A 21326-nucleotide genomic window follows, 5' to 3' on the forward strand; every position below is an offset into this window, starting at 1 on the left:
TGGGATTGTAACACCACCCTTACCCAGGTCACATCCTTGATCCAATGTAAAGGGAGTTTCCCTGGGGTGTGGCCTGCACCACCTTTTATCTCTCAAGAGATAAAAGGAAAGGGAAGCAAGCAGAGAGTTGGGGACCTCATACTACCAAGAAAGAATCACCAGAAACAGAGCGTGTCCTTTGGACCCGAGGTTCCTGCGCAGAGAAGCTCCTAGTCCAGGGGAAGACTGATGATGACGAGGCCCTTCCTCCAAAGCTGACAGAGAGAGAAAGCCTTCCCCTGGAGCTAACGCCCTGAATTCGGACTTCTAGCCTGCTAGACTGTGAGAAAATAAATTTCTCTTTGTGAAAGCCATCCACTTGTGGTATTTCTGTTAGAGCAGCACTAGATGACTAAGTCAGGCAGTATATCCTTAAGTTTATCTTTTTTTTTTTTTTTAATTGTGGTAAATTTGTATCTAACAAAACGTTTGCCATTTCAACATTCTTCACGTTACAATTTAGTGACATGAACTATATTTATCAGGTAGTGCAACCATCACCATTAGCCATTTCTGACTTCCTTAAGTATATCTTGAAAAGGATTTTTATTTTGGTTTTGGTTTTTTTTTTTTTGACAAGTGGAGTTCCATGAAAAGAACATATAGCGACTCTAGATTCATAAAGACCAGCCCTCAAATACCTTTTCTGCCTCTTACTGTCCGTAGAACTTTTATTAGATTCAGAGTTTTTGTTTTTTAACCTAAAAACACGGTAATCAACGTGTATCTCATTAGGTTATTGAGAGAATCAAACGTTACAGGGTAACCTCAGCCCAGGGTCTGGCACACAGGAGGCACCCCAAAAGATGTCAGTGCCTTCACTTGGGAGACAGCTGTGGGGGACAGAGTGCACAGTGTAGGTTTCAAAATTATCCAGCGTTTTTCTCTTGGAAGAAAATGAAGGGACATGAAAGAAATACACTCATGACTCCGCTAAGCACCTTTACAAAACACTGAAATTACGTTTGTAAAATTGCTCCCAGACGTGGGTAAAAAATGGAGCAGGAACCTAAATATCTTTGCTAAATGATCCTTCCTAAAAGCAAAACACAGAAACAAAAAGAGAAGGAAGGGAAGTGCTATTCATGAGTAAATAAAATCCACACTAAATGGCTTCATAAATTGGGGCCCGCCTTTGAGCTCTGCAACCTAGGTAACGGGAAGCCCAGAGGCCTCTACTTGGAAAGGACTGGGGGGAGAAAACAAAACCTCTCTGCTGTTTCTTTTCCAATTCCTAATTATGTTTTTTAAATAAGCTGAAATCAAACGTTCTTTTTCCAAACAGCTTACGCTCCTCTGAGCAACATCTGACCTCCTAGCACCTTCTTGCTCCCAACTCCATCAAAGCAGCCAAAAGCAGGAAGTGCCTTGGCACATGGACCTCATTCAAGGGGAGGGAAAAGGCTAGGGAGACCATATTTAACTGACAAAGAAAAACAGGCCAGCCCACTGTCTGTGCAGCAGCTGGATCACGGAGCAGGACACTTCACCTGCACTGGTTGAGCGTCCAGGACATCAGAGCAGATGCAGGAATAGGGAGGCCAGCAGCTTGAAGTCAGACAAGTGTGAATTCAAATCATGGTTCTGCCACTAACTGAAGGACCTCAAACATACTACTTAACTTCTCTGGGCTTTGGTGTCTGGATCCGAGATGTGGGGATAATAAGGATTTCATGCTTCACAGTGTTGTTATGAGGTCATACAGGCTCATGGATGCAGGAGTATTTTTTTACAACTCAAAATCACTATATGCAATCAGATAATGATGATTTTCAGAGCCCTTCTGTACAGCGATCTTCTTCCATAAAGATTACACCAAAACCAAATCTATTGCTGTCGAGGTGATTCCGACTCATAGCGACCCTATAGGGCAGCGTAGAACTGCCCCATAGGGTTTCCAAAGCTGTAAATCTTTATGGAAGAAGACTGCCACATCTTTCCCCCACAGAGCCACTGGTAGGTTCAAACCGCCAACATTTCGGTTAGCAGCCGAGCGCTTCAACCACTGTGTCACCGGGGCTCCTCCACAAAAATTACAGCCAAGAAAATCCTACAGAGCAGTTCTACTCTGTAACACATGGGGTCACCATGAGTTAGAATCAACTTGACAACAACAGGTTTGGTTTTTTTTTTGCTATCAGCAGAATATGTAGGAGGACTGACGTGGTGAATGTTGCAAGGAATTTGATCACAAGGCTTGGATTTGAGTTGACAGTTCTTGTGTTTATATAAAATCTGACAGTTCACTTGAATTCTGAGCCTTTTTTAGTCATCTTTTCCCATAAAATAGAGGTAATAACATTACTTACAACATCAGGTTATTGTAAGGATCAAATGAGTTAATGGGTTTTCATAAAACAGTAGTTCTTATCATAAAAATATACACAAATGTTTTTATCACTTTATAATTTCAAAATAGGTGTGCAATCCTTATTAAGCAGCCACGGCAAATATTATTTTTATTTGAAAAATGAAGAAAGCCTGGAAAGTGCAACAACTTCTGCTAAGGCGGTGACAGAGCTCAGAATGGGACCTAAATTTTCTAACTCACCTCCAGTTTAGGGATTTCACAGAAAAGTCAGTCCCTAATCATTCCGAGACCTGTATGTACAGAAGAGATTCAGTCTGGAGCTGCACTCTGTTCCCATCAAAGGGAAGGTACTTACCACCAAATACAGCATGGTGTACATGGAGAAGGAGGCGTGACCGGAGAAAAAGGACTTCCTGCAAGAGCAAGAGAGGGCCATGAAATGGTCATATTCTCAATCTGATACATGTCTGTCTGTCTTCCTTCCCTAGATTGTGATCATGAGAGTGGGCAATGTGTCTTGTTCATTTGTATATCCTTGGTAGTGCTTTGGACACGTTGCCTGGAACACAGCAGTCACCCATCAATGCATGAAGAAACAAAAGAATGAATGTATGCATCACAATTGCTTATTTATGCAATCATGTGACCATTTGACGATGAACTCCCCAAGAACAGGGATTATACCTTGTTCGCCTGTGTAAACCAGAGCCCAGTACTAGGCCTGGCACCTAGTAGGTGCTTAGTGTTCACTGAACTGCCGAGCATCAAAGGGTTGCACTCTCTGGCCATGGAGAGGTGGTGTCTCACCTAGCTTCCTGGATTTTGCTGTCATCTCCTCTGCATCTGTAGTTTTGAATGTAGCCCTGGGAGCAGTTGATCTGGCTGAAATCTGGGTTGCAGACACTCAAGAAGTGAGGACGCAGGCGCCCTATGGATACTTTGGCAATGTCTGTGAAAGACTGGCTGATGGCACAGCCAAAGACGAAGCAACCCACTTGCTTATAGAGTGCTGCCACGTAGGGATTCTGAACCGTTGACCGAGACTTCTCCTTCAGGTAATAGATTCGGTAGAATTCCCCTGTGATGATCTGAAAGGAAACCAACAGAGAAATTAGGCAAAATCAAGGTCCATCATCTAAATTGCTACTGTCAAGATATTTAATAACAGAAGAATGTTCCGTATATAATTCAAGTTATAATTTATAAAATCCCAATTTTCTACTTAGAAGGTACACAGACACAAATATGCGCAGGAGGAAAGATCAAAGTGCTGATCTGGTCATTCCTTTCTTCTTCTTCTTTTTTTTTAAGTCCTGTAATGACCACGTAATATTTTTGCAACAACAACAAAAAATACAATAAAATATATTTATGTGTAATTGTTTTTTAAAGAGACAGGCAAATAAAGACTTACCTATGGGAATAAAATTTAGACAAAGAATCAAGGATATTTTTAAGGGAATTCAGGGATGTCTGGGGATCTGAGCAAATCTCAGGATTCCGGGATTTGGAGTAAAGAATCACCAACAATGATCTGACACTAATAAGGCTCTCAGTCTTTGTGCCAACACTGAGTCACAGGGGGTATTTCAATATAAAATGGTGAATGCCTCAAGGTCAACTTCTAAGTTTGAATCCGGCCTCTGCCACCTACCTGGTGTCCTTCAGCAATGAACTTTCCGAGCTCTAGTTTATTCGCCTTTACAGAGTGGTCGGCTTGCATGTGATAATACGGATGGGAAATTATCTGGGTCATAGAAAGTGATCCTTTTATTTTATTCTTTAGATGTAGAAGTATGGTGCAATGAAAAGTACACTAGTCTAAGGAACTTTTAGTACAATGCCCTTCAATGCTCTCGAATTCCCTCGGGTCTGCCTCTGTCGTCTCCTCAGATCCTGGAGGACGGTGAAAAACCCCACTGTCGTCGAGTCGATTCCGACTTACAGCCACCCTATAGGACAGAGGAGAACTGCCCCATAGGATTTCCAAGGAGTGGCTGGTGGATTCGAACTGCTGACCTTTTGGTTAGCAGCCAGAGCTCACCACAGCTCTTAACCACTGTGCCACCAGGGCTCTGGAGGACACTGAGTGAGTCTTAATTTTCGAATTCTTCCTCCACTGCACTGTGTCTACTACTTGATACTTAGGGGATATCGATGACTTCTAAAAAAAGCCACCAAGTATTGATTATCTACTGTATACCAGGCATTGCTTTTATATGTATTATTTCATGAAATCCTCACAACAGTCATGAGATAGATACCACAGAGGCTCAGAAAGGGAAAGTACCTTGCCTGAAACTGCCTGCTTTGGGGACTCAGAGCTGGATGATTCTCTGTAAGTTAAAAGCCTATGACGTCTAATGGCAGAAAACCAATTCTGTCTTGGTGATGCACATCCCAAAGGGAGATTAACACCACAAAGCCTGCTGCTCTTATCTTAACTCCACAGTGCAGCCCTGGCCACTTCCTGGTTTCAACCACAGCCCAGGAACAGTGATGTTCCACTCTTCGACACCACAAGGTCCCTTTCACACTTCCTCACAGGGCAGGATGATGAGCCACACTTGCCCTTTCAGGGAGCAGAGAGCATGTTCACAGCCACAAGGGAAGCAATAGACAGACATATCCGGATACTCTTATTCAAAGGCTCCTGTTAATTCTTTTACAGTGGGGTAATGCATCAAGACATGGGTCTGGTCCAGGTCCTCTGGGCTCCAAAGTCTAAGGGTAGGACGGTCATGTAAGAGGAAAATGCCAGCTGAACCCAGGGACAAGCAGGTACAGTGGTGATAATAGCTGCTACTCGTGCTAATGTTTATATAGGGAGTCTGTGTTTATAAGCAAGGAGCCCTGGCGGCACTCGGCTGCTAACTAAGTTTGGTGGTTCAAACCCACCCAGTGGCTGCACGAGAGGAAGACCCGGCAATCTGCTCCCGTAAGCTTTACAAACCAGAAAACCCTATGAGACAGTTCTACTCTGTCACATGGGGTCACTAAGAGTCAGAATTGACTCAATGGCACCTAACAACAATTATGTTTACAAATGTTCTCTATTTGTAAATGCTACAAATTGTTTTCCCAGATCCTATTGAGTGTGATTCTTTATTAGAAAGGGATGGCCAAAGTCCAGTCCAGCCCAGCATTCTGGCTTAGCTATTCCCTGGGAGAGCAGTACTAACACCTGACCCAGACTAGGTGCTGAGACTACCAGATGAATGAACAAATGAACTTGAGCTAGACTTTGAAGAAAGGGAGCAGGATAGTCCTCAGAGCTGCCTTACTGTAAAATTGGAAATATCCCCTAAATATTACTAAGAGCCCTTTGATAACACATTGCAGAGATTAAAATTGGACAAGCATAGCAAGTCAGAAATGAAAGGGGCCATTATATCTCGAAGAAACTGAAGTCCAAATTAACTCAGATCTAAAGATTAGACCCAGGTGTTCTGACTTCCCACCAAGCATTCTTTCCTACCATTCATGATCTAATTCTCCTTTTGAACCTGTTTATACTTTTACCCTATGTAACCTTGCAGGCTAATGAGTTCCAGATGCTTATTACCATGATATCTTATTCTTCTTTATTTATAAATCACGCTTACGTGGCGATATATGCAGGGGGAAGAACACTCAAGTAGAAGCCAAGTAGCTGGGGTTCGTGGCCCCACTTGGGCACTACTCACTGCGTGAAATGCGGATAATTGAGTCTCCCCGTTTGCAAAGTAAGGGCGCTAGACTCCGTGATTTCATAACTACAATGACATTTATTCTCAACTCTCTGTGCTAGCGCCACCATTCTCCTCTCAATGAGGCAAAGGTCATAAGCAAAAGCAGAGGAAAATTACTTCCTCTGAAATGACACCGCAGACAAGGAGTGGAACCAAGGACCCTTGTCCTTGCAACACTCCTGAGTTCCCTGAACCATACCACTGCCTCAGATTAAGAAACTGTTTCTATGGAAGTTGCGCTTGACCATCAATCGATATGAATTCCTGTTTGATGCTAAGAAACAGCACTTGGACATCTAGCATGAACTTTGCATATCTTACCTGAATTTCCTGGCAAATCTCTGGTGAGTCACCTCTCTGCTTCGGTTTGCTCATTTTAGAGAGGAGCTGGATTACAACTCAAGGACTCTTTTCAGCTCTAATACTGCACCACTCTAAAATGTCAGTTTTAAGTGCCACAGTTTTGCAAACTGTAAACTGGTAATGAAAGTGCTTCCTCCTCTCATGGGAAAATAAGATAAAGGGGAGAACATTTTACGGCACCTCAATTGCTAACAACAGTGGTCATACTGGCAGCAATCTCCTGCCTTTCTTTGTGCACATGACAGTCTCATTTAACCTCTAATTCTGTGAAGTAGATAAACTCACTCTACAGATGGGGAAACTAAAATTCAGGCAGATAAAGTGACTCATCTGAAGGTTCTGAGGCTAGTGAGAGTTAAAAGTGTTGTTAGCTGCCATCAAGTGCTCATGTACAGCAGAACGAAACACTGCTTGGTCCTGCATCATCTTCAAGGTCACTGGTATGTTTGGGCCCATTGTTGCAGCTATTGTGTCAATCCATCTCATGGAGGGTCTCCCTCGTTTTCGCTGGCCCTCTACCAAACATGATGTCCTTTTCTAGCGATTGGTCTTTCCTGATGATGTGTCCAAAGTAAGCAAGATGAAGTCTCGCCATCCTCGCTTCTAAGGAGCATTCTGGTTGTACTTCCTCCAAGACTGAGTTAAGAGTAGAACCCAGGTATTCTAACTCTCAAGTTCAGAACTTATTATTTCTGTTGTTATTAAAAACAGTTTCCACTGCAAAATAACAGTTGCATATTTTCCAGGACAGGGCCAGGCTAAAGCCATTTAGCAGATACATGACTCCAAGCCCACATGGCTTCTGGGGCAGCCCTGACAGATCTGGGAGTTAATGAGCAACAAATTATGTATTTTCTCTATCCCCTTGTACAGAAGGGTCAGGGAGTCGACAACACAGCCATAAATCATCGTTATGAACCAGCTGGACTGGGCTTCTTGTAATCCTAACCCTTAAAAGGCCATTTAATGAAATTCGGGCTGTGAAAAGCAGCCCAAATGCCTCACCTCCACAGAAGAGGCGAAGGCTTAAATTGTTCTCCAAAACGTTACACGCCTAACTCCGGAGTCCCAGATTTACTGCTTTCGGACTTTATTCATTACTCACGATGTTCTTATTCTTGAGTGGTAAAATAAGCTTTTCCCTCTTCCTCTCCCTCCCCCACCCCCAACAAAGGCTCAGCCCCCACCCTGGACTCCCCCCCACCCCCTTCATTTCTGCTGCAGTCAGCAAGGTTGTATATGTAAATTTCACTACTGAGAAAAAACTCCTTCAGTGTTGATCCCTTTCTGAAATGGCAAGCAACAGATTCTGGGGGTGATGGCAGGCTGATAGGTCAGCAGAGAATTCTCCCCTACCTGACTTCTAAAGCTCTTGGCATGGAATGTGGAAACTAATAAAGTGGGAAAGCACTGCAGTTAAGCTACAAGGGGACAGACAGAAACGGATCAGTCCCTGCCTACGGATCTCTGCAGTTGGAAAGGGAGTATTCTCCAACTGTAAGACAGCTCCTCTTCCTGTCTTTTCTGATATTATGATGGAAAGAGCTCATCTGCCCACATAGTCACAAATAATTAACTGTTCCGGAGAGGAAATTTGGAGAAATGTTAGGATAGTCTTTGGAAAGGATACAGCACAGAGTGGTGAAAGAAGTAACCATTTTGCAGCCAAAAAAACCTGGGTCTGAATCCCAACTCTTACCTTAGAGGTAACTTCACCTCTCTGGGCCTGGCACACAGCACACACAGCGCACACAGCACACACAGCGCGCACGCGCGCGCGCACACACACACACACACACACACCCCCAGGCTCCTTGGAGAACATTCCCAACTAAAGAGATGGAAGCACCATCCCACCAGGGTCATTGTTGTTAGGTGCCGTTGAGTCGGTTCCGACTCACAGCGACCCCATGTACAACAGAACAAAACACTGCCCGGTGCTGTGCCATTCTCACGATGGTCATTATGCTTGAACCCATTGTTGCAGCCACTGTGTCAATCTATCTCGTTGAGGGTCTTCCTCTTTTTCACTGACCCTCTACATTACCAAGCATGATGTTCTTCTCCAGGGACTGATCCCTCCTGATAACATGTCCAGCGTATGTGAGATCCAGTCTCACCATCCTTGCTTCTAAGGAGCATGCTCGCTGTACTTTTTCCAAGACAAATTTGTTTGTACTTTTGGCAGTCCATGGTATATTCAACATTCTTCACCAATGCCATAATTCAAAGGTGTCAATTCTTCTTCAGTCTTCCTTATTCATTGTCCAGCTTTCGCATGCATATGAGGTAATTGAAAACACCATGGCTTGGGTCAGGAGCACCTTAGTCTTCAAGGTGACATCTTTGCTTTTTAACACTTTAAAGAGGTCTTTTGCAGCAGATTTGCCCAATGCAATGCATCGTTTGATTTCTTGACCGCTGCTTCCATGGGCATCAATTGTGGATCCAAGTAAAATGAAATCCTTGACAACTTCAATATTTTCTCCGTCTAGCATCATTCCACCAGGGTAAAACCAGAAAACTTGTGTATGGATGATACTGGTTTTGACCATTTTATTGGGAACGTCTTTTCCAGGGGACAAAGTGGGAGGGCAGAAAGGACAATCCTACAGTCCTGTTTGTGTTATTTTTAACATTCCACTCTATTTATAAATTATCCCTAAGAAAGTAATATTTTAGCATGTAGTATCCCCACAATCCCTCTTTTAGAGACTGAGAACTCATCTTCTGCCCCTGCTGAGTCTGAAGGATAAACTTCCCTATGTTTTGGTCTGTTTTAGTAATAATATTTGCACAGCACTTTACAGCTTACTAAGTACTTACACATCCACTGTGTTGTTTGCTTCTCACAATACCCCATGAATCGGTAAATTATTATCAACACTTCATAGGTGAGTATGGTGAAGCTCAGTGAATTGCCCTAGGTGAAAAGTGAGGCCATGGCAGGGCGGTCATTGAAGCAGGGAATCCTCATTCTAGTTCCTGTACTCCCCTCAATGGCATCATGCTGGCTTTCTCTAAGAAGTTCTAGCAGGCACTTGCACATCTAAGTCCCTGCTAGCTAAGGATGCTAAATTGTTCATTCACATCTCAGTTATGCAGGTTGATGCATTTATGCATCAGATTAGATTAGATTCATCCAACATACATTTGATGGAGAATAATGAGGGGGAAAATCATTCTTCTCAGCTCATTTCTCAGTCCCAAAGGTAAGAAAAAATGTAATGTATTTGGATTCTGCTTCTAAGGACAGAAACGGAATTGTCCCTGAAGCTGAATGCTCCATCTACTGCATTAAAATGCAGTATCTTTAGTGTCTAGAAATAATTGATGAAAAATTATTTAATCTTCTATTCTTCTCTCCCTCAGTTGCATTCAGCCTCTTGACAGGAAATAAGTGCCTCACAGTCTGGGAAAGGTGGTAAGGATATAGATCTGCCCAAGGCCACTAGTGGAATTTCTGGGCTCTTACGAGTAAGTCAAAACTCTAATCACTAGGAGATGGGTAGCAAAGAGGCCAGAGAGAGGTAACCGGAGCTATTTATTGGTTGAAATCAGCAGTAGCTGGCCTATGCCCACCAACTTTATGAAAAAGGCACTCACAGAGGATCGTCATTTTCCCAAAAGTCAGAGACTCAGAGCCATGGGCCTTCTAAAGGACTAGCTCTGTCAGCCGTCCAACAGTCAGCTGCTGTTCTTTCTATAGCACTGCTTACTGCCAATCTCGTTTCTTTTTGAAGTTGAATTCCCTAGGCTTCCGTAATATCTTACCATCGTGCTTTTCTTCTATTTCTCAAACACTTTTTCCTTCCTTCTTTCAGCGACTCTACTTTTGGCTTCTACCTGATAAATATTCAATCTCTATGCTGAGCAAATAATCCGAGAAGATGGACTATATGAAGAAGAATGTGGCATCAGGATTGGTGGGAGACTCATTAACAACCTGCGAGGACACAACCTTGCTTGCTAAAAGCCAAAAGGACTTGAAGCACTTACTGAGGAAGATCAAAGACCACAGTCCTCAGTAAGGATTGCACCTCAACAAAAAGAAAACAAAAATCCTCACAACGGGGCCAATAAGCAACATCATGATAAATAGAGAAAAGACTGAAGTTGTCAAGGATTTCATTTTACTTGGATCCATAATCAACAGCATTGAAGCAGCAGTCAAGCAAGCAAACGACATACTGCATTGGGCAAATCTGCTCCAAAAGACTTCTGTAAATGTTAAAAAGCAAAGATGTCACTTTGAGGACTAAGGTGCACCTGACCCGAGCCATGGTATTTTCAATCGCCTCATATGCATGTGAAAGCTGGACAATGAATAAGGAAGATCAAAGAAGAATTGACATCTTTGAATTATGTTATTTACAAAGAATATTGAATATACCATGGACTTCCAGAAGAACGAACAAATCTGTCTTGGAAGAAGTAAAGCCAGAATGCTTATTAGAAGTGAGGATGGCGAGAATTCATCTCACACACTTTGGACATGCTATCAGGAGGGACTAGTCCTTGGAGAAGGACATCATGCTTGGTAAAGTAGAGGGTCAGTGGAAAAGAAGAAGACTCTCAATGACATGGATTGACAAAGGGCCTGCAACAATGGGCTCAAACACAGCAATGATTGTGAGGATGGCGCAGGACAGGGCAGCGTTTCATTCTGCTGTACACGAGGTCCAATGTGTTGGAACGGATTCGAAGGTACCTAACAAAAACAACTGATAAATATGGATCTTCCCCAGGATTGCGTCCTTGGCCTTCTGCTGGGACCTCAGTTACTTCAATTGCTTCAATTACTACCTCTGTGAAAATGACCTCTAAAAGTCTCTCCAGCTTCAGCCTACCCTTTATCCCTCTCAGCCCTATTGCAATCTTCTGCTAAGTCTCCCAACTGGATACCAAAATAATATTATTACCCTTCAAACTAATCAAGTCTAAGATCACACTCATTCCCACCCCTGCCCCACATCTCACTTTTCTTCTATTTCTGCTCAAGGCGCCGCCATGTATCTAACTGCAAAGGTGTAAAATCTTAGCCTCCTCCCTTTCCCTCATCCCACTGTCATCAATTCTGTTCATTCTTCTTTGCCAAGATCTCTCACATCCATTCCTTTATCTCTATTCACCTTAGGTGCCACCACTGGGGTTCATGCATCATCCTTACCTTGGTTAGAAAAATTGGCTAAGGTAGTTTAAAATACTCTGACAATCTCTAGCCAACTAACTGAAGTAAAAATTCATCTGCATTTAAAGCCTTCCTAATCTTGCTGCAATCTTTTCTTGAACTTCATTCACCCTTATACTTACTCTATTTCTCCAGCCAAACACTCCTGTTCTATGTTTCCTGAGAACACGCTATTGTCTCTGGGTCTCCACCACTGTTGATGCAACCATCTCTGCCTGGAATATCAGGATCTATAAGGAAAATCCCACCCATCCCTCAAAGTATAGCTCAAGTGCCAACTAATGTAAGGGGTTAGATTTTTGGCTCTTTCATCTATGAGTCTTGGACGACTGAGCTTTCTAAATCTCAGTTTCCTTATCTGTAAAAATGGGGATGACCACAGTACCAATAGCTCAAGGGTTGTTGTGATAATTAAATGGGATGAGTGCTCAATAAATGATGATGATCAAATGATGATGATGAAATCTTCACCAATAACAACAGCCTTACATCATCTTCCTCTGAACTCCTATAGCACCTTATTTATACCTCAGACGTGTTTTGTTCTTGAAGCTCTCACCACCTTCTCAGGGCTCAACACCCTACACTGCTCTTTCTTCTTATTCTCTGACCAAGTCTTTAGTCTCTTTGAGGGTCTAATAGTGTAGTTAGTCTTCTACTTGCCTTTTCTCCACATACCCTCCAAGGGCAATATCTGGGTCTTACACACCTACTTATAGGCCAAGGTACCTACCACAAAGCCTACTAATTACAACGGAGGTAACCGACCAAGCATCTGCCTAAAGCAGGTATCATTTCCTGTGCAAACCACTTCATATAAACCACTGCTACACACTGTCCATCTCAGAAGGTCATCTGCCCAGTGTTTTACATGTTTTGTCTTCCTTCATACATTTAGCTCTAAATGTAAAAAAAAAAAAAAAAAAAAAAAAACCTGAGAGCTTTTGTAGCTCCCTCAATAAAGAGCGCTCTGCATAGCATCCAGCACAGAGTGGGCCTTCAATACCTGTTCATTAAAGCACTTAGACTCTGAAGCCAGACAGGCCTGGGTTTTAATTCCTGCTCCACCAATAACTAAACAGTGACCACAGACCAGTCATTTCACCCACATAAGCCTCAGTTTCCTCCCTCATTTGTAAAATGGAGTAAATACCTACCGCATGTAGCTGTAGAATAAGATTTAAGATAATATATATCTGTATCCAGCACATAAAATAGCTTGTAGATGTTAATTTTCCACCCCTCCCCAATACAACTGATTCACAGCTTCCTAAGCTTTATCATTTAAATGAAAGAATATCTCCACCTTGATATTTTTGATAAGTTAAAAAAAATTATCATTAACTCCTAAGAGCTCTATGTAACTACTGAACAATTGCTGCAGCACTCGGTTCTTTCAGGGCATGAGAGTGAGTGTGGCCAGTGGGGAAAAGGAACAAAGTATATTAGGGACAACGCAATCTTCATGTTTGTTAAATCACAAATAGCTGCCCCGTCCCACCAACCCTGCAGGGATAAGACAGTCCCAGAAGAACTCAGCAGCCATCTGATCAGGGGACAACAAAGGTGAAGGATTAATGTGGCCTCTCTCTGTTGGTGGTCTTGGTAATTGCACAGATGTAGTGGGTTGTAAACTAGGGGATCGGGTCTCCCGCTAACGCACCACTGGGCCAGCACAACTTCACTTTTTTCAGAGTTGCAAACTCGACTAGCCTTTAATGAGGAGGCAGTCTTGGGGAACCTTGTTTTCTTGGCAGTGCTCTCTCAGATAAAGGGAGATGGGAGGGTAGGAGGAACTAATGAAGTCCAGATGTGGGCAAAGTGAAGCTTGATCCTGAATAAACAAGTCTTCAAGGTATTAAGCTCTTCTTCTTGTCTCTCCAGCAAGAAATCTGCATGTGGTACAGAGCACGTTCCCATGTGTATTGGGGAGGAGATGTAAGATTTTAGGGAAGCAAACAGGCCACATTTCCCTGATCCACAGATCCTCTGGCCATCTTTTGGCCTAATGCTTTTGATTTTCTGCTCGAAACACATGGCCTCCACTGGCATTCTACAAACACGTATTGAGCACCAGCAAGAGTGCCTTGCACTAGCAATACAAAATCACATCAGACGTGTCCCTACCCTGACGCAGCTGCCAGGGTAGCCAGGAAATAAACAGATGGCAATTCAGCACAGTAAGTGCAAGGACAGACGTGGGCCCAGGGTTCCTCGGGGCCTTTGGAGGGTGGAGGGGATGCAGACAAGGAATACTTGTCAGAGAAGGAGATGTCTGCCTGGTGTTTATTTAGTGCCTATCACATGCAAGGCCCCATGCTAGTCACTGTCAATCACTGTCAAAGAGGAAAAGACCTGGCCTCTGCCTTCCAGGAGCCTATTATCTAGCTGGGGAGAGAAGACTTGTATAAAAATTACACTACAAGGCGGTATGTATTAAAGGTGCTATTTGTCTGCCTGAGACTAAGTGGTTTCTGGTAGGTTAGGGGTGAGAGACAACAAGCAGCTAGTTGGGCTGAGGTTCACCACTGTGTCCCCAGTACCCAGCATACTGCAGGTGCTTGATAAATAACTGTGGAAGGTAGGCAGGCTTCAGAAGGCAACAACGGTATCATTACTTAAGTCTCAGACTTAACAAAAGGACAACTGTTGTATGACCTCACTTATCTAGAATAGGCAAGTGTATAGAGATCAAAGTTTATTAATGGTTACTAGGGGTAGGTGAGAGGGAGGGGGAAAGGAAGACAATGCTTAGGGGACACTGCTTCTGTTAAAAATTTCTGAGAAAATTCGGGAACAGCTAATGATCATAGTTGAATAACATGATGAACATAATTAATGTCACTGAATGGTATATAAGATTGTAGAAATGGCAAATGTTTTGTTACTTGTATATTTACCACAATAAAAGAAATAAGTAATAAAACTAATAAATGTTTAAAAAAAAAAATGTTGGACTCAGAATCTGAGAACTCCCGGTGTGGCCCTGCCACTAATTAGTTATGGGAAAGTCACTTAATATCCTTGAGCCCCAGTGGCCTCAGCTATAACAATCCACCTGCCAGGATTACTACCAGGTGCAAATAAATTAATATGCACATAAAGTCCACTTTGTAAACTGTACAACACTACAGGAATGAAAAGAGTGGTTCTCACTGATCACACACATTATGTCACTTGATTTGACCCCCAAAACAGGCTATGGAGCTGGTGAACTATCGCCACCATTTTACAAAAAGAGAAAGCAAAGCTCCAAGCGGTTCAACGGCTTGCCCAAAGTTGAAGGACAAGCAACAGAACTAGTAAGTACAGAAGCTGGGACATGAACCTAAGTCAGAAGATGCCAAAGTGTGAGCTTTTTCTGTAGTTAGGAATATTATTACAGAGGCAGAATTCAAGCTGGGTCTGGAAGGAAGAGTAGAATTTTTATGGCTAGAGGGAGAGGGGGATTCACCCATGACTCACCCACGAGTCAATTCCTAGATACTAAGAACCTATATAAAACCCTTTCAGGTTTGGACCAAGGCAAGCACTGAGCCCCTGTATATTTAAAAAGAATACTGAGCATTTTTCCCACATTAAAATCTTTGCCCATAATACCCTTCTCAGTGCAGTGCAAAGCAAAGCTGAGAGGAGGCTAGATAGGAGATGATATTTTACTGTTTGCTCCTAATCTCACTGCTGCTAGAATCATTAAGCCTTTGAAAGGCAGGGATAGGAACGAACGCTTTGTGGATTTGGAAGGAATTCCTATTATGCTAAAATTCCAGAATCTGAGATACATCTGAAAAAGAAGTCAGAATTACTAGGTTTTTCCATATCTCCTGCCACAGAAAGGTGTCTGCTTTCTCTATAACGTCTGAGGTTTGCAACTCTAAGCAGCACTGGTCTCCTCCATGGGCATTCCATATCTTTGCTGTGAGGCCTATTCATACTGGAGTGTGGGCATCCAAATCAGTCAAGACTGCTCTTGTTGTTTTAAACAAACCTGACATTCGGCAGGAGAAGGTCCGGGCAGCAAGTAGTAGGATGATTAGATTTCCAGTTCTGGGCCCCCCTGCACCCTCCAAGACTGTCACTCACGCCCTCTGATCAGAAGCAGATTCTGGATGGAGGCGCCAAGTTCGTATGGCAAGTCATAATGGGAAAGTGAGATATATGGGTGTTTTGTTGTTGTTTTTTAATTTAAATTGTATAGCTTTTCCAGAATTGAGTATACCACGTATAAGATGAATGTATTTACTTTGCCTCGGTCTTTGCCTCTACTTTTCTCCATGAGTGCTCTCAGTACTCAATGGCAGGTAAACGGGTTAGTAGACCTCACTAGGCACCCACATCTCACATGTGTCTCCAGCTGAAAGGCAACAGCAGCTGGATCAGGAGGCAAAAGTCCTCCTGTAAAAAGCACTGGCATGAGAGTCAAGAGAACTGGGTTCTAATTAGTTAATTATAAGGAATGAACCAGAGATATGCGTCCAAAGACTGGGGTTCCTTTCCTGACTCTACTGTTGCCAGTTAAAAGGTCTTAGCTAAGTATAAGGTGGTGCAAATAGTTAATGCTCTCAACTGCTAATCAAAAGGTCAGTGGTTCCTGTCCATCCAGCGGCACCTTGGAAGAAAGACCTGGCAATCTACTTCTGAAAAATCAGCCACTGTAAACCCTATGGAGCACAGTTCTACTCTGACACACATGGAGCCACCACGAATTAGAACAGACTTGATGGCAACTTTTTTTTTTTTAATTTAAGTCACTTCACCAACATTTGTCTCTGTTTATGCATTTAAAATAAAAATAACTAACATTTACTGAGTATGTTGTATGTGTCAGGCACTGAACTACTTTCTGTATAAAAGTTCATTTCATTCTCAAAAGCTTCACAAGGAGCAATATTTATCTCTGTCTAACAGCTAAGTCTACTAAGAAGGTTCAGAGGTTAATTAACTTGCCACATGGTCCACAGCTAGTGAGCAGAGGAGCTCAGATCCAAACCAGAGTTCGTGTCCTAACCTCCATGCTAAACGAAGAACCGTAAGAACGCCCAGCTCTCGGGGTTTCTGTGAGAGCGAAATGCGACCCACAGCCCCATGCTTCTATGGCACGCAGTAGCACTTGACAAAGGATAACAATTATTGTGGGATTTTCATGCATGGTCTTTCTCTGAACCATAGGAAAGCACTATCCAAGCCTATTTGCTGACATTGTACGGGATGAGGAAGCAAAGCTGTTTCTCCTTCCAGCTCATTCTGCAACCAAGGCCACACGGCAGGACTGTTTCAAGGAAATGCTGGGAGGTCAGGGAGCATTTTAATTAAAACATCAACATGTCATAAGGAGAGGGGTAAGCCACAACTAAGCTCTTAAAGGCAAATTTTTTCTCAGAAATGCTGGAATGTCATGAGGAGGAAGGGACTGGCCTTGGCAAACAGCAGGGGACGAGCTGCTGACCAGGATATTTGCCTGGGGAAAGAAGGACAGAAGAGAAGCACGGCTCTCAAAGAAGCTACTTTAGCACTTTCCTTTGCCCATTCTGGGGTCAGGTCAGAAAACCAGAACTGCTCCTTCTAGAAGACTCCGCCTTCCATCTAGCCCACCACTACAAAGTGTGTTCCTATACATTATTGCATTTGAGTCTTCTAGCAATCCCATGAGTAGAATCCAGATATCATTCTTATTTTATAGGTGAGGAAAATGAGGTTTAGAGAAGACCAGTGATTTGCCTAATTCACACAGCTAGTCAGTGCAAAGGTCCGAACAGTATTTCTTTTCACCACATCATGCCTGGAAGCAGCCCGCTAGGCAAACCGGGAATAAGCCCATGTAGATAGCGTGAAGAGCACATGATATTCCTGTCCCTGTGCTATCTTTCTCTCTCCCGACTCCTGTGTTAGTTATAATGGGCTTCCTAAAAGCATTCAGTTAACTGATCCTCCAAGTGTCAAAAACACCTGTTTAAACCTTAGTACAAAAAGATACTTTGCAATTATTTGCCTTCCATTAGAAATGCCTTTTCTAGAAAAAGCCATTCTTCTAGAGAACTCAGCCCCACAACTATCAGCTTGGAGCAAATAGTAAAATTAGGTTTTTTATTTTTCAGTTTTTGAACACAAAGATCCTTAGTCCACCTTTGAGAAACCAGTACAGCTGCCGAAATGGACTGTTTTTCTTTCAAAGGTTGGAAAGAATTCTACTAGCCTCCCTTCCCCCTCCCCAATTTCAAACTGTTGATTGTGTGGCTGGTTTACGATGTTATTAAAACACAAAGAGGGGTCTCAACATTTACAACCAGACCCCAGAGTGGAGAAGTCAAAAGAAAAGCTTCATGAAATGTGGTTCACGTAACATCAGCAGCTTACATTTGATCTGGAGTAGGCAAGATAAGCTAACTGTCGATCCCCTTGAACAGTTCATTAGCCATCCCCAACCTGGAATCAAGTCTGCAAGATGGAAAGGAGGCTTTGAAATAAGCCAGGTATGGCACTCTTGAACCCCAGTTTCACAAGTTACCAGCTGTAGATTTTGAGCATGTCATTCAACTTCTTTGAGCTTTTTTTTCCATATGTGTAACGGGATAACAGTACTTCACATTTAGTTTTAATATTAACCTTCTTCTTTCTGACTTGCTAATATACACCAGAGATAACTGTCCAGGTCATGCTGAATAGAAAAGTGACTCAAGGACCTATGAGAGAGAGTTTCTGATCCTGGTAGATATGACATCTATCCCTCTCACTCAATGGCTGGAGTTCAAGGGCAAAGAACAAACAGAAAATACTGCAGGTGAGAAATGGACAGGTGAGAAAATGTAAGACTCACAAATTACAAGACTAGATTTCCATAAGCACCGACCTTTCCCAAATAGACATATCCCGAACAAGGTGGTATCTTCTAAGTAAGGCCCACGTAGGCCATACCCCAATTCCTGTGGGGTTACCACTGCTCAAAACAGTTGTAGACTCTATCAAAGAGTCAGTAGCACATTTTTCCAATACACTCAATGAGGACTTCACCGCTGAAGGGAAGACCTCAGTGTAAGTTTGAACCTTACAACTATATATGAGTAGCCTGCAAAGTATTTCAACAGCCATGACCTCTTTTGCTCCTCATTCAGTGCTATGAAGAAAGATAGTCCTCCTTGTTTTTAAAGATGTACAGCTGTAAGCGCCAAGGCCAGGTCTAGAACCTAGGTCTCTGGATTCTAAGCCCTAATTGCTTTTCACCGTGACATCATGGCCACTGGGCAAGAGATGGAAATAATATGCCAGAGAACATCAGTGGATTATCCCTGGTACAGCAGCACAGTGATGGTGTGGACAGAACACTGACAATGCCTGTGATTGCTGGCAAGGCATCGCCCTCTCTGGAGCTCAGAGCTTAGACTCTGGGGAAAGCGACAACGAGCTTCAAACCCCAACTCTACTACTTATTAACCAAGTGACCTTGGGCTAATCATTTTTACTCTGTGAATCTCAGCTTCTTAATCTGTAGAAGAAAGATAATAACCGTATCTATAGTTTATGGGATTGTTGTGAGGATAATGCATGAAAAATATTTTGGAAGGATGCTTGGCATATATTAATGCATTGTAAATGTTGGTTTTGGTAATAGTATTAATTGCATGAAATGAATTGTGTTAATCAAATGGCATTCTGAATCCTTTACCTGTAGGAGTCAGTGCTGACACAGATATTCTGAAACATCACGATACAAGGGGAAGTCAGATAGGATCGAGTATGACCCCGTCTGGGCGCTTACCGCAAGGATGGCAATGACGATCCCCACGGCGCAGAGCACAGCGTCATTAATTGTCTCGCCAGTTTTCAGCGGATACTTAATGCTCTCATCATTGCAGTAAAACCCTCGTTGGTAAGGCTGGATGGCGCTTGACTCGATGATGAGGAAGGGCAGGCCCGCTGGTCAGGGTAGAGCCATTACATGTAAGAGAAAGAAATAACGAAGAGGGAGAAGATCAGTGCAAGGAGGCCAAGGACCACCCTGCATCACAATATTGATAGCAATATTAACTCCTCTCGTTTATAGCAATCTACAGCCTATGGAGAGCTTTCACTACACTCATCCCCTTTATTCCTTTCCTCACCCCTAGAAGGAGAGTGGAGCCCTGGTGGCGCAATAGTTAAGCACTTGGCTGCTAACCAAAAGGTCAGTGGTTTGAACCCACCAGCGGCTCCATGGAAGAAAAGACCTGGCAATCTGCTCCTGTAGAGATTACAGCTTTGGAAACCCTATGGGGCAGTTCTATTCTGTCCTATAGGGTCTCTGTGAATCGGAATCGACTCAACAGAACACAACAACAACGAAAGGAGAGTAGCAGTATCCTTTTTTACAGGTGGGAGGGAGCCTGAGGGTTAGCAAGGTGCAATGTCTTGCTCAAGAGCATGCAGGAGCTTTTCCCCTGTTCTGCAACACCCTGCTAAAGTCCAATTCATAATCATTACCAATGTATACCCCAATTTAATGACATCCATTATCCATTCCTCCAAATGCATTCATTTCATAGTGGGCAGACCCCTTGTCTTAGTAAAGTCCCCTTTGAGAAGCTCACCCCAAGGCTCTGCTGCCTGCAGTAGTGAAGGCCTTGGAGTTAGATAGCCAGATTGCGAATTCCAGATCCACCACCTCCTAGCGTTGTGACCTCTGGTTCCCACTTCACCTCTCTGAGTCTCAGTTTCCCCAAATGTAAAGTAAGTCGCAGTGACAACTAAAGGAGATTAAAACATGTACAGCCTTTAACACAATGCAGGTCACATAGTAACTGTTCGATGAATGCCATTTTATCCATCCTTTTCTTTTACCGTCCAAAGACTATAAACAAGGTGAAACAGAACTGAGTTTGGCCCTGCTGCCTGGAGAACTGGATGGAGCCCAAGGGCACCTGGGAGCACCAGGCAGCTCTTGCAGCTGTTGCTGGTTATCAGTGGCCAGCTCAGATGCCATTCTCTCAAAGGTCACAGCAAATACATTCCAGCACTTGCCAGGAAACCCTTAAGTGAAAGGCAAAGGCCCACTATCTCTCTGGCCTCCACTACTGCAACAGCCTCCTAATCAAGGTCTCCTGGCCTCCACTGCCTCTTACACACATCCACCAGTTTACATCCTGAAGGGCTCGGGCCACGATCACGCCATTGCCTTATTAGAACCTCTTCAACGGCTCCCCGTTGCCCAGGGTAAGACAAAGTCCCTAAATATGGCCTCCCGAGTTCCCTATGTTGTAATCCTCTCCTCTCCAGCTTCATGGTTTGCTGTCCCCCTCACACCCCCTCCAAGAAAGCAGTACACAGAGGCTCTGCCTTGGTTCACATCATTCTCTTAGACTGTAATACACCTTCCTCCTCTACTCTCCAGGTTCAAGGCCAAGCTCCAATGCCACTATACACAGTAAAAGATGGAACACTGAATCTCTGGGTTTGAAAGAACATAAAACATTTCTTGGTAATAATCATAAACCTAAACTCACTGCCACTGAGTCGATTCCTATTCATAGCAACCCTATAGGACAGAGTAGAACTGCCCCATAGGGTTTCCGAGACTGTAAATCTTTAAGGAAGCAGACTGCCAAATGTTTTTCCCATGGAGCAGCTGGTGGGTTCAAAGCGCCGACCTTTCGGTTAGCAGCCAAGCATTTAACAACTGCTTCACCAGGGCTCCTTCAGGTAATAATAATCACCATTGATT

The 21326-nt window shown here is 43.3% G+C and overlaps 1 protein-coding gene across 1 annotated transcript in view; it reads right to left on the reverse strand.

Annotated features, from left to right (window-relative positions):
* The window catches only part of PLPP3 (phospholipid phosphatase 3), a 99802-nt gene that overhangs the window by 28506 nt on the left and 49970 nt on the right, over positions 1 to 21326 (reverse strand). Inside the window, exons 2-4 of the mRNA XM_004368984.1 lie at positions 19389 to 19546; positions 3158 to 3438; positions 2706 to 2763 (exon numbers count right to left, since the gene is read on the reverse strand). Coding sequence (XP_004369041.1) covers positions 2706 to 2763; positions 3158 to 3438; positions 19389 to 19546 — 497 coding nt within the window. The remainder of the gene's footprint in view (positions 1 to 2705; positions 2764 to 3157; positions 3439 to 19388; positions 19547 to 21326) is intronic.

This window comes from Trichechus manatus, unplaced genomic scaffold (genome assembly GCF_000243295.1).
Source record: "Trichechus manatus latirostris isolate Lorelei unplaced genomic scaffold, TriManLat1.0 scaffold00003, whole genome shotgun sequence".
NCBI lineage: Eukaryota > Metazoa > Chordata > Mammalia > Sirenia > Trichechidae > Trichechus > Trichechus manatus.